The following is a 12,708-nucleotide window of genomic DNA, read 5'->3' on the forward strand; positions in this document are numbered from 1 at the left end:
TAGTCTCGATTACTTCTCGATTACTATTTCCTTTGTCTCGTGTACTTTGTGTCAAGAGGATTTGGGCCGCATTGGTGGATGGGAATAATTGTCATTGGGTTGTGTCAGTGTATCGTGAAGTGAGCATCGAGCTCGAGAATTCCAATTCATTTGTCAGCTATTTCAGCATAACAATCCCTGTAAGCAGTTGTAGTATGCATGGATCTACCGTAGTTGTATATGCTGGTCGGAGAGCGGGGATCAAATAGCTCCGGCAAAGGCGGAAGGCAGAAAGATGGCAAACATCAGATCGTATCTCGCTACGGTTCCAACTTCCTCAACGTGGCAAAGTACATGGACGTATTTTACGAGCATGGAATACATCGTTTGATGACCAGAGGAAATTCGAATAATTCTCGTCCGATATTACCTCTCATTTCGGTCGTGTCCCTTCCCTCTAACTAACGTCATTGCGGTTTGCCTCGCTTCTCCACCGACCTCCGTCGATTCTCCGCATCGCATCACTTGTCGTCCGCCCAGTCGTCTAGCAGCACATCATAAGGACCATAAGAGAGGAATAAAGAGGATGGCACACTCCAAACGCAACACCTCCCTCCCGCACTTCACGTCCTACGAACGCTCGCTCCTCCGATCAACCTGGGGCACGCAACGCACCCGCCTCACGCGCGAGTCCTTCCTCCCCTTTGGATCCTGTCGGCTCTGCATGCAGCCCGCGCGGGCGCCCGTGGTCGCCTGCGCGACCAACGGCGACCTCTTCTGCCGCGAGTGCGCGATCAACGACCTCCTGGCGCAGCGCAAGGAGATCAAGCGGCTGGAGCGGGAGCGGGAGGAGGCGCGGAGGCGGATGGCCGAGGACGAGTCGCGCACGCTCGAAGAGGCCAAGATGCGGGAGCTGCGCGAGTTTGAGCTCGTCAGCATGGGGCTCGAGGGGACGGCTAATAATAACAACAATAAAAAACGCAAGGTGCCCACGATGGAGGACGAGACTGCTACCGCTGCGGCGGTGCATGCGGCGACGGAATCGTTCCGCCAGCGCGAGGTCGATGTTAATGGGAAACGGAGGAAGGTGTTTGAGCTGGGAGAGGCGGAGATGGCGCGCTATGCGAAGGAGGAGCAGGAGAGGTTGAGGAAGGAGATTGAGCGGGAGAGAGTAAGTTTTGCAGGCAGTATTTATCAATATCAAGCTAAGTCTTGTTTGTCTACAGGCAGAATCAAATAAACCAGCGCTTCGCTCCTTCTGGATCCCCTCGCTGACGCCCTCGACCGAGACGGACATCACGACCAAACCGGTCAAGATGTCGCCTATATGCCCCGGGTCGACGGACAAGAACCGGCACGAGTACTCGCTCAAGACGCTGGTCGACGTGCACTTTACGGAGGAGAAGGTCGAGGATGGGTCCGGGGAGGTGTCGCGCATCTGCCCGAGCTGCAAGAAGGTGTTGACGAACGGGTTGAAAGCGATGCGTACGTCGTACCTACAACAACAGAACCAAATAAACGAGACTAATACTTGTCTGTAGTGACCAAACCCTGCGGCCACGTCATCTGCCAACCCTGCGTCACCAAATTCATGACGCCAGAGTCAACCATCCACCCGCACGCCGACGACAAGGACAAATGCGCCGCCGTCGGCCGCATCCTATGCTACGTATGCGAGACAGACATAACTCCAGAGACGAAATCATCGAAGTCGAAGAAAGACAAAAACAACGACAAAGAGAAAGATAGAGATAGAGAGGGGAACAATGCTCACAACAGCAACAGCAAGATAAAACCCGGCCTCGTCGAGATCAGCGCCGAAGGAACGGGTTTCGCGGGCGGAGGGGATAATATTGTGGAAAAAGCGGGCGTGGCGTTTCAGTGTTGATTCATAAATGATAAATAGTCTTCCAGTTCTCTTGTGCTTGTTTGTGTATTAGTATTGTATATATTAGATAATGTGTCTATGGATGGAGTTGATGACTGGTTTATTTCTCTGTCTTTATTACGTATGTTTGTACTGTACATAGCTACCGAATGGTATAATCTACTGGATATTTCCGTCTTGTTTTCTTCAGATAACAGGTTTATACCTACCCTACCCTACCCTACCTATCCATGCTATGCATACAGGAAAGAACGGTTAAAAAAAAGATCTATACAGTACAGAGCGCCAGAATAAATAAGGTACTGTACACGGAATGCTCATCACATTTAAATGCTCGCTAGCTCGCCAGCTCGCTACTTCCCAGGCAATGCTTTCCGCGAATTGTTAAACTCCCTCACGACAATGTCGCACTTGACCTCCTGGCACAGACGACGCCGACGGCTGGCGTCCAGTTTGGTAGCAAACTCCAGCCCGCTGGCGCGCTCGACCGCCTCGACGGGCACCTCAAAGTCGGACAGCCGCTGGTCGTTGGAGATGCGGGCGTTGGGCAGCACAAAAGCGCCCAGGGCGACCTTGTCGTTCGGCCCCGTGCCGTGCTCGGCGAAGATGACCTTGTAGAAGTGCGTCGGCACGGCCACGTTGGGCGGCTCGCCGATCACCTCGTACGTTACGCGGTACTTGCCGTCCGGGTCGCGCTTGGGCAGATACAGCGGGCCGGTGACGATGCGCACGGATGGGTACTTCTTGGTCAGGTTGCGGCAGAACTCCTCGAAATGGCTCCAGTAGTCGCGGTTAAAGCCCTCGCCGACCTGCGGGCACATGTTGGTCAGCGCAAAGGTCGCGTCCATGGCCTCCTGGCTCCATTTGGCGTCGGCCGCCGGCACCTGGTGGCCGCGGTCGTAGCCAGACCGGAAGTAGTCGGACAGCTTGGCCCGGAACATGGCCGGGATGCTCGTATCCTCGAAGAAGTTGCTGTTCTTGCGATCGGCGTTGTTCAGCGACAGCGAATGCGGCGTGATGTGCTCCGCAACCCAGGCTGGATTCCGGGTCCGTCGGTCGTAGGCGCCGACCAGAGGCGGAGAGTTGAGAGTGTCGGACACAGGACCGGGAAAGCCATATTGCATGAGTCCGGCAGGGTCAACTGGAGACGCTGTCGAGGCTTTGGCGGCGAGAGAGGGCGTCGGTACCTGCGCAGGGGGAGCAGGCCCCGTGGACACGGCGGACGGCGGAGCAGCGGGCGCAGCGGGAGCAGTAGGCGCTGGAGGAGCAGTCTGCTGGCGGGGAGATCTCAAGGAGTAGAGGAGCGCGGTAGCACCAGCGCCGGTGGCAGCACCGGCCGCAGCAATGATCGCGAAGGTCGCCTTGGACATGGTGAGGCTGGAGGCAGGTCTCTAAACCGACGGCGGCGGAGGAAACGCGCGGAAGACGAGGTTGCAGTTCTCAGAGAACCCGCCCGTGGATTGCAACGACGAAACGAGTCTCCAGATGGCAGAAGACGGGCTCAATGGCTGGCCTTGATCAGCCTCCAGCAGGCGACAGGCTGGTGCAGTCGTTTTCTTCTCTTCGAGCCAGGCGGTTTTGTCGCGGGAGAAAGGAAGCCGAGCAGCGGGCCAATCAGAAGCGGCTGATTCGCACCTAGCAGAACGCGAGGAATACGCACATCAGCATCAGCTGCAAAGAAGGAACAGCAGAGAGAGCAGGGGAATGAGAAATCAGACAAGAAAGACTCTTGAAGACACAGCAGGATGAGTAGGATCATTCTCGTAGCTAACCATCTGCTCGAGTCGAGCGCAGTTCAGCTGTAGAAGGGCCCGTCTGCTGCTGCATCACGAGTACTATATACTCCATACTCGTAACGGATCTCGCCGTGGATGTTTGTATCCAGGCTGTCAGCTTCGAAATGCCGTGACTCGCCGTATAATAATAGCTGAGCTGTGCCGCAGGGATTCTCTGGCTGGCATCTGTCACAGCTGCGTGGCTGCGGACCTTGGGGGAAAGCTAAAGACGCAGCAGAGCAGCCTGCTTGCTATCCTCCAACCTCTGCACTCTGCCAGCCTGGCGATGGAGCATCGCCGGTAGTCTCATCACCCGCATCCTGGGCATCTCTTCGACCTGCTGTAGGCACTGCAGAGGCTGCCGTCTGAGGATTGCGGTGATCGATCGCTGACTGCATCCGGGACGCGTGGTTGGCCCTCTTACATCATTGCCCTCGCAGCCGCCTTGAGCTGCACCGACGGGGCCTCGCCTCTCTTCCGTCACCACCGCGCTCGCCATGGGCATCGACGAGAACGACACCCGCGGGTGGGTGATGAGCACGGTCTCTGGCGTCGGTGAGTGCCCCCAGCCCTGTCTGCGCCGTCTGTCCCTGCTAATGAGCCTCTCGACAGCCTGCATCCTGGGCGCCAGCATCATCTGCGTCGACCTGGTTCTGCACAGATGTGCGAGCCACAAACACAGACACTTCCACATCACCAGCAGCAATGCCTTTCTCTCGGCGTCCTTGAGCCTCAGCTCCGGCGTCATGGTAAGCATTCAAACCCCGCTGCCCCTCCGCTGCAGGCGACCTAAGCTGATGACCCCCGCCAGCTCTTCTCGTCGCTCTACAGCATGCTGCCCACCGCCATGAAGTACCTGATCCGCGCCGGCTTGTCGGATGCCACCTCCGCGTACACCCTGACCGGCCTGTTCCTGGGCGGCGTCATCGTCATTCGCATCATCTCCAGCTTCATCCACCGTTACATCCCCTCGCACATCGTCGACTGCTCCCACACCCATGACCCGCACGGGCCCGATCTCGAGAACGGAGAGGAACACGAAGAGATGGAGGAACATCATGAGCATCAGGACGAACAGGCGAGCCCGCCAAACGGGAGCACGGAGCACACTCCGCTGCTGCCCAAGAGAACACCTCAGAGACCACCTCTAGGCGTCCTCCCCAGGACCACGGGTCACATCCGGCCCGTACCACCGCGTCGGGAATCCATGCGCAAACGCTGGGGGCGGCATCTCAGCCATTGGCTGGGTGGGGTGAAGGCATACTGCGACGACAATGGGCCATGCTACGGCGTTTCGCAGACTTGCGGCCAGGAATGTTCCAAGATCTTGGGTCCGCGGGCGCCGTCGACCTCGACGGATCCCGGTCGTCCCTTGGATCCTGCCTCGCCGTTTGCCCTGCCTCGTCGGGCCATGACAGTGTCGGGCTATCGCAACAATGAAGACGAGCCCGAGACGCCCTTGACCGCTCGTCGCGTGACAGTCGCGGAGCAGAGCGATCCCCAGCCCCATCGACCGATGGCATCCGAGCAGCAAGCGGTCGATTACTTCTCCTCCCAGCCGCAGCAGCAGCAGAAGTCGCCTTCGCCGGTGCAGGAGGACGACGAGGAGCTGACGGCCCAGAGCAGCGGGGGGTCCATGTCGGAGACGATGGGGAAACCCTGGGAGCAGCAGCCCGTCCCCTCAGCTGGCCAACACCACCACCATGTCCCGCATAATGCGTTCCTGTCGATCGGGTTGCAGACCTCGCTCGCTATCGCCCTGCACAAGCTGCCCGAGGGCTTCATCACGTATGCCACGAACCACGCCAGCCCGACGCTGGGGCTGACGATTTTCCTGGCGCTGTTCATCCACAACATAACCGAGGGGTTCGCCATGGCATTGCCGCTGTTTCTCGCGCTCAACTCGCGATGGAAAGCGATCCTCTGGTCCAGCCTACTCGGCGGGATCAGTCAGCCGGCGGGGGCAGGCATCGCAGCTTTGTGGATCTGGTGCGCCCACAAAGCTGGCGGCGACACGTCGACGGACGGACCATCCTGGGGCGTGTACGGAGGCATGTTCGCCGCGACAGCGGGCGTCATGACCTCAGTCGCATTACAGCTGCTCTGTGAAGGCCTAAGCCTGACGCACAATCGGGACATCTGTATCGGAGCGGCGATAGCAGGCATGGGCGTATTAGGCATCAGTTTTGCATTGACGGCGTAGGCGGCAGCACGAAAGAAAGGAAAAACTTATAGAAGAGGACCGGCATGGCGTTTATACGGTATCCATCCGCTGTCTCGGGTATACTACTACTACTACTACTACTACTACTAATTTTGCTTTTTGGGTTTGGTTTTCGGTGGTATTTGTGTTTCTGTTTCTGTTCTGCGCATTCCGGTTTCGGTTTCTGTGTCTATGTATCACACTCTTTCCATCCTGATGGCATCCCTATTAATCATGTACCAACTTTTTTGTTCACGATGGTGATGACGATGAATGGAATGAAACGAACCAACATGGAGAGCAAGCAAAAAAGGATAGATAGAGATTTTTAGGATAGTGAAAGAAAAAAGGAAGGAAGGCGTTTTCTCTCTCTCTAGGTTACTTATTTATTGGTTTCTTAAATTAAACAAAAATTGTTAAATTGTATATCATAGACGACGTATAAGATAGAATCTACTATTCTATTCTACTCTAGTCTAATCTAGTATTATACACATACACATACGTACTGTACATACATACATCCATCATTATTGTCATTATTGTCATCATTACTATCGTACAGCCAGTATATATCTGATATCCGATATCTGATATTTGGATTAGTGCTATCAACTTCCTGCCGCCTTCGCTTGAGCCTCGCGCTCCCGTTTCCGCGCCAGATACCGCTCGCGCGCACTGGCGACGTCGGCCTCGGTCTTCTTGCTGCGGCTGCGCTCTGCCAGCTCTCGCTGGCGCGCTGCCTCCGCTTCTTCTGCCTGTCGCGCCCGCTCTTCCAGCTGCGCGGCGAGCAGCTCCGTCTGGCGCGCGCGTTGGGCCTTGCGCGCGGCTGCTGCGTCTGCCGCTGGTCTGGCTCCGGGGCGAGACGATGCGGCAGCAGGAGTAGGAGTAGCAGAAGCTTTGGCTTTGGCTTTTGGCGCGACGTTGAGACCGGCCGATAGCAGCTGGCGCTTGTCGACCACCTGGCCTTCGTCGTTGAGGATGATGTTGGCGCCCTTGGCATTGAGCTCGGCGGCGATCTGCGCCTCGGTCTTTTCCGCCGGTTCTTCTTTTGCGGCGGCATTCTCGTCGATTTCGCCCGCCTGCACCTTCCGCACTGCTTCCTGCGCAGCCTTCATCGCCTCGCCGTGCTCTGCCTCGCCCCGGGCAAGCATGTCGCGGTAGAAGTCCACCATGCCGGCGCCGCCGTTGCGCTTCCGTCGCTCTTCCTCCTCCTTCTCCCGCCGCGCTTCTTCTTCCTCCATTCGCCGTATCTCCTCCTGCTGCGCGCGGTACGCCGCCGTGACGAACTTCTCCGTGTCGGCGTACTCGTCGCCCTCGGCCTCGCGCTCCCGCGCCAGCTTCCGATCGCGCGCGCGCAGGTGGTCGCGTTTCCGGATCTCGGCGCTGCGGAGCAGTGCTTCCATGTAGCGCGATCCTCCTCCTCCTCCGCCGCCGTTTTCGCCCCCTGCCCCGCCAGCGGGTTTCTTCTCGCGCTTCGCCTTGATGCTGTCGTAAACGGCGTCGTAGGAGTAGATCGAGGGATCGATCTGCTCGGCCTCTTTCGCGTACTTATTACTCGTGTGCATGGCGGCGAGGTTGGTGTAGTCCTTGTTCGAGCCGGTAAACTGCGGCGTCTTCTTTCTTGCTGGTGCGTTGTCGGACGTGCCGTCTTCCTCTTCTTTCTCGTCATCCTCGTCGGCAAATATCGAGTTCTTCGGCGGTTTCAGGCTGGGCTTTCCGCCAGGAGGTTTTGTCGTCGTCGATGATGGCCCTTCTTTGGACGGTTCTTTGGGTTTTTGCTCTGCAGGAGGGGACTGATCGTCCAGACCCCCCAGGGTGGTGATCTCCACGGCGCCGCCATCGCCATCCCGTTTCTCGTCCCGTTCACCCTCCGAGTCTGAATCATCGAATATCGTCTTCTTGCGCTTCTGTCCTGCGGCCAGATTGGCTGGCGGGCCGTTGGGTTGTTGTGGTTTCTTGTTGGGCAGGTTCAGTCCGTAGGAGAGCTTCGGAGGTGCCATGGTGGGAGGATGAGCGGGAGGTAGGCAGTAGGAGATGTTTAGAGCGTCTGTCGGGAATTTATTTCAATGTCGCCATCGGGAGGGTAGCTGTTCTGTTTGTTCGTAACTTCAAAAGCGTGGTCGTTGAATGCCACCGACGGAGCTCGAGAAGCTTAGCGGCGGAGGCGGACAGTAGCCAGTCACGTGCTGATATAGACCCTACAAAGGTACTACAGTACAACGGTGACAAACAGACGTGTAGATTATTTCCTTTGAACATACCAAGTTTCTGACTAGTAACAAAAATCTTTCTTTCTACAATTGAGGTTCCTTCCCGGAACTATTTGTTGACGATGAACGATATAGAGTCAGGTATGTACCTGGAGCACAGAAAGAAAGACAGCCGTAAGTTGGTGTTCAATTCGTCTGGCCTTCATTACCAGAGACAGACAATGTGTAATCTGCGTAAATGTTCGAAGCTTTCAACACGTGACAATCCAGTCTATGGTATTGACTGCCGTTGTACAGTACAAACCAGGAATTGGACACAGACACAGCCCATCTCTATGAACCTGGAATGAGAATAGAGTCTGCTTCCTCGCTCACGTCCGCCTCTTGTGAGGACATAACATTCCAGGAGATTCCCCACAGATTAATTAATACTTTTGCTGCTCACATATGTGGACGATGTAGTGAGATTGTATGTAGCAACTTCACTGTCTCCCTATGCCCATTCCTTGCAGTCCATGATAAATAAAAGTGTCTGGACAATCTGGCCATCTCTACCCTTGGAGTTGGCGTCAGCAGCAACCTTACCAGTTACCACCTTCTTGTAATCCCAGTAGGAAACAGCATGGAGAACAGTACCATTCATATCTATGACTCTGCATATTGATATCTGCCTCCGTCTCTAGCAGCAGCTCCACAACCCTCTCATGTCCTCTTGAAGCAGTCTGGAGAATATCTGCTCCATTTTTCCAGCAGTTCCTGCACATGAAATTGAAGAATACCTGCCAAGGAAGCACAATACAACAAAGCTAGCATCATCTCGCTTACTTACCCAATACAGATATGGGGCAACTACCTAGGTTGAAAAGACGAAGCGAGGTTATAAAATATTTTCATTTTGTCCGAGATGGAACTTGAGATTGCTTCCTGGACGTCCCTTTTTCAGTCTCAGAGTACTTTGTATAGTCCATTCGGTACTGTGCAGAGTATTGGCTTCGATCCAAATGCTATATGTTAGGCAGACTCTTGTGATGACCCCTCTTGCACGGACTTTGTTTGGTCATTCTCTCTTCCAAAAAAAAATTGTTTGACTGACTAACTATTCTACAGAATATCAATGGCCTTCCGCTCTTTCTGGCGATCCTCATGAGGGACATAGAACATACCCAATGGAAAGAGCTCACTGACCAGTCGGCCCAAGATTACCTTATTCAGTTATATATAGTTAACACCAGCCGCGTTGGTATCCTCAAATAATGAGCTGAAGCATGCAGAGGTAGCGAACTAAACTCTTTCTATATAATTAACGTGAATAAAAAGGTTAGTCTTAGTCCAGAAGAACTGACTTCTTTTTATTTCGAGGATGTGCCTGTATGCTCAATTATGTGTTGACTGAATTTATGACTGATAAGATTGCTTATCAGCCCTCACGTGATGGTGGTAGATCCGTGCGGGTGGATAGCATCGACTCGCCAGGAACCAACAACCCAGACCTGGAGTACGGAGAACACTGTCTCGAATTGAATCCAGTCAGCCAGCCAGTATTCCCTTCTTCAACTGCAAATAAATTTAATCCTGTTTAAAACACTATCCATCCATGCCAACGCACATTACATAAAAAAAAGATACTTACTTACTTCTCGACATGTCCTACTACTTCACCATCCTCTCCCCCACCGACGTGCCCCTGTTCAGCGTCACCTTCGGCACCTCTAAAGCCGGCGGCGATGGCGTTGCGCGGTTTCGATTCCCCGAGTCGGCGCAGTACATGAACCAATTCATCGTCCATGCGAGTCTGGATATTGTCGAGGAGGTGCAGTGGACGAATGGTGCTTTGTATGTCGACGACACCCTCCAAGGGTTTTTCAAAATGCATATGTATGTGAATTTCCTCTGCTAACAGGAATGAATCTGTAGATACCTCAAACACATCGACACCTACCCGCCTACAGCCGCACACATCTCCGCGTTCCTGACCCCTTCAGGCGCTCGCTTCCTCCTCCTGCACCAACCGCCGCAACTCCCTTCTTCCTCCTCATCAACAACTGGCACAGGCGGCAGCGGCAGCGGCGGCGGTGGCATCGGCGGCGGTGGAGGCTTGATGAGCTCCTCATTCACATCGTCCGCCTCGTCGTCCGTCTTCGGGGGAGGCCTGACGGGCGCCTCCTCGCGCGCGTCCTCCAGTTCCATAGCCGCAAACCCCACCTCGCCGCAGACAGAGGAGGCTATCCGGCAGTTCATGAACGAGGTCTACGAGAACTGGGTCAAGACTGTCATGAACCCGTTTTACCGCCAGGGCATGGAGATTCGGAGTCCTGTGTTTCGGTCGCGGGTCCTCGCTGCGGGGAGGAAGTGGCTGTAATGGATAAATTTCTGTAATTACTGCTACTGATTCTTTACTTTTGATTGATACTTGTGTGGCGTTTTACGGCGTTTTGTTTTCTCTCTCTTTCTGTTACTAGATTATTGTGATGGATGGATGGATGTGTTTGTGTTGATCAGATGATGATAGATAGAACTGTGTTTGTTGTGATACCCAGTCTGGAAAATAAAAGAACGAATGTTGATCAGTTATTTCCTTCCTGGCTATGACTGATGTGTTGCCCAACTTGTCCAGTAGATTAGAAAGACAAGCATAATAGGTCCGTCCAACTAAACGATGCCCAATCCCTTGCCGTTTTGTCTAACAGATATCAAAATTGCCCAAACATACAAACCCTTGTCAGAACTCCGAGCGAGAACGCCAGTCGAGAAACAGCACGTAACCTCACATGGCAAAATACAAGCAAATACATCCGATGAATCCAAGTCACGTCGTCGTTGTCGTCGTCGTCATCTGCTGCGTGGCAGCTCCCATATGTGGCGCCAGCTTCTTCACCGTCACCGCTTTGAAATTCTCCACGGCATGCGCCACATCGTCGAGTTTGGCGACCGCTCCGAGGATTCCCCCCTCCAGCTTGACCGACTCGCAGGTGCTGACATGGAGTGACGGCTCCCGGGCCGCGCACCCATCCTCGAGCAACACACAGTCGAACCCTCGGTCGCTGGCTTCTCGCATCGTCGTCGACACACTGGCATCCGTCGAGATCCCGGCGAGGACGAGATTCTTGATGCCCTTGTTCCTCAGGAGTAGTTCAAAGTCCGTGTGCGCAAAGGCACCCCGACCCGGTTTGTCGATGACCGGTTCGCCCGGAATGGGATACAGCTCGTCAATCGTATCGTGGCCTACCTCGCCCCGAATCAGGAATCGACCCAAGGGACCGGGTGAGCCGATTCCCAGTCCGGAAGCATTATTGCGGGCGCGGTAGTTTTCACGGCTCGGGACAGTCGACATGTCTGGTCGATGTCCTACGCTCATCATTAGTACCATTGCAACGTAGAGACAACCGTATAACCGCCTACCTTCGCGCGTATGATAGACTGGAAACCCTGCAGTACGGAAGACGTGCAGCAGACGCTGCAGTTTGGGAATAAGTGCCCGCGCAGCGGAAATGTCATATCCCTGGTACTCCATATATCCTCCTTGTGCGCAAACTGTAGTTCGATCAGTCTTCTGAGTCCGCATCGTCAATCCCCGTATGATACTTACAATCCTTCTGCATGTCGATAAGGACCAGCGCCGTGGTGAACGGTGTCATGGTGGCATCGTGCGGCCAATCGTACGGCACAGCCGTGATCTGGCCCTTCTTGACTTTGTGGTGCGGCACCTGGCGCGGCCGGTCCAGCACCGGGCCATGATTATGGGTCGGGTTCAGCACTGTGAGAGTCCAAATGCCCGGAGTTCCGGCAGCCACCAGCATGAAGGGACAGTCCATCAGACGGGATGTCCTCTTCCGCTTCCTCGTCTCTTCTGTCAGGCCGTTTCGGGGTCGATATTGGCCTCCACGGTCGCATCGGAGCCATATCTTGGCAGTTCGACCAGGCTTCTTCTCCGTCGGAGTGCTGGACGACTTGACAACGACATTGTATCCATGGGCTTTGCCATGAGCCTGTACAGACGCCAGGAGAGTCGCTCTTTAGCTGATATCAGCGCGCGTGTCGACCAAAACCTTCCGTCTGCAGCCCGATTGCGAGGACGGGGACAAGGACAAGAACGACAACGGCGAGCCACTCACTTGTCAGGAAAAGTCCCTTCCGGCGGCGGAATCAGCTCCATTGCCGCATCAGGAATATCCTGAAGGTCGCTAGGCGCATCGAGGTTCAGATCTGCGTTGTCGGCCATGGTGGGCGGACCAGGTGGGTTGCCACTTGCAGAAATCAGTCAGCCCATCCGTCCTATGGAGGCATACACGCGTATTGACGCCCATGACGGCGTGCTGGAACGATGAGAGAAGCTATCTGGGGACGACAGAACAGGTGCGTGGAAGCAATAACGAAATGTCCAGATGCAGAGACCGTGCGTGGGCATAGCGGTGGTCCTCTGGTTGGAGATGGCGTTGATGAAGAAGAACCGGGAAAACCAGCAGCACGGCATCGAGCAACCACGGCGTCGAAAAGAAGAGAGAGGGAGCTTACCCAGAACCCCAGATATCCCAGATCCTTGGTAGATGCGCTGGCACGGCGCAGACGCCTGGCAGACAAGCTCTCGAGGGGAGGCGAGCAGGGACGGAAGCTGGAGTTCGGGAATGCGGACGGCAGGCGTGCAGCGGAGCC

General features: G+C 55.0%; 6 protein-coding genes across 6 annotated transcripts; 3 read left to right on the forward strand and 3 right to left on the reverse strand.

The window, feature by feature from the left end:
• Positions 1-703: 703 nt before the first annotated feature.
• On the forward strand, positions 704-1,867 carry T310_4819 (RING finger domain protein; the record flags this gene model as incomplete). The annotated part of the gene is made up of 3 exons (XM_013472324.1): positions 704-1,150; positions 1,206-1,464; positions 1,521-1,867. The coding sequence occupies 3 exons, from the start codon at positions 704-706 to the stop codon at positions 1,865-1,867; spliced, it is 1,053 nt and encodes a 350-aa protein (XP_013327778.1).
• Positions 1,868-2,220: 353 nt separating this feature from the next.
• Positions 2,221-3,237, reverse strand: T310_4820 (Mitochondrial inner membrane nuclease Nuc1; the record flags this gene model as incomplete). The annotated part of the gene is made up of 1 exon (XM_013472325.1): positions 2,221-3,237. The coding sequence occupies one exon, from the start codon at positions 3,235-3,237 to the stop codon at positions 2,221-2,223; it is 1,017 nt and encodes a 338-aa protein (XP_013327779.1).
• Positions 3,238-4,139: 902 nt separating this feature from the next.
• T310_4821 (ZIP metal ion transporter) lies at positions 4,140-5,845 on the forward strand (the record flags this gene model as incomplete). The annotated part of the gene is made up of 2 exons (XM_013472326.1): positions 4,140-4,391; positions 4,454-5,845. 2 exons carry the CDS (start codon positions 4,140-4,142, stop codon positions 5,843-5,845), a joined length of 1,644 nt encoding a protein of 547 aa, XP_013327780.1.
• Positions 5,846-6,456: 611 nt separating this feature from the next.
• On the reverse strand, positions 6,457-7,848 carry T310_4822 (uncharacterized protein; the record flags this gene model as incomplete). Its single annotated transcript, XM_013472327.1, has 1 exon — positions 6,457-7,848. One exon carries the CDS (start codon positions 7,846-7,848, stop codon positions 6,457-6,459), a length of 1,392 nt encoding a protein of 463 aa, XP_013327781.1.
• A 1,852-nt stretch (positions 7,849-9,700) lies between these two features.
• On the forward strand, positions 9,701-10,417 carry T310_4823 (Trafficking protein particle complex subunit 2/Sedlin; the record flags this gene model as incomplete). The annotated part of the gene is made up of 2 exons (XM_013472328.1): positions 9,701-9,933; positions 9,973-10,417. The coding sequence occupies 2 exons, from the start codon at positions 9,701-9,703 to the stop codon at positions 10,415-10,417; spliced, it is 678 nt and encodes a 225-aa protein (XP_013327782.1).
• A 447-nt stretch (positions 10,418-10,864) lies between these two features.
• T310_4824 (Isochorismatase family hydrolase) lies at positions 10,865-12,277 on the reverse strand (the record flags this gene model as incomplete). The annotated part of the gene is made up of 4 exons (XM_013472329.1): positions 10,865-11,403; positions 11,458-11,589; positions 11,645-12,069; positions 12,171-12,277. 4 exons carry the CDS (start codon positions 12,275-12,277, stop codon positions 10,865-10,867), a joined length of 1,203 nt encoding a protein of 400 aa, XP_013327783.1.
• Positions 12,278-12,708: the final 431 nt, after the last annotated feature.

This window comes from Rasamsonia emersonii, assembly GCF_000968595.1.
Source record: "Rasamsonia emersonii CBS 393.64 chromosome Unknown ctg1118621760168, whole genome shotgun sequence".
Taxonomy (NCBI): Eukaryota; Fungi; Ascomycota; class Eurotiomycetes; order Eurotiales; family Trichocomaceae; genus Rasamsonia; species Rasamsonia emersonii.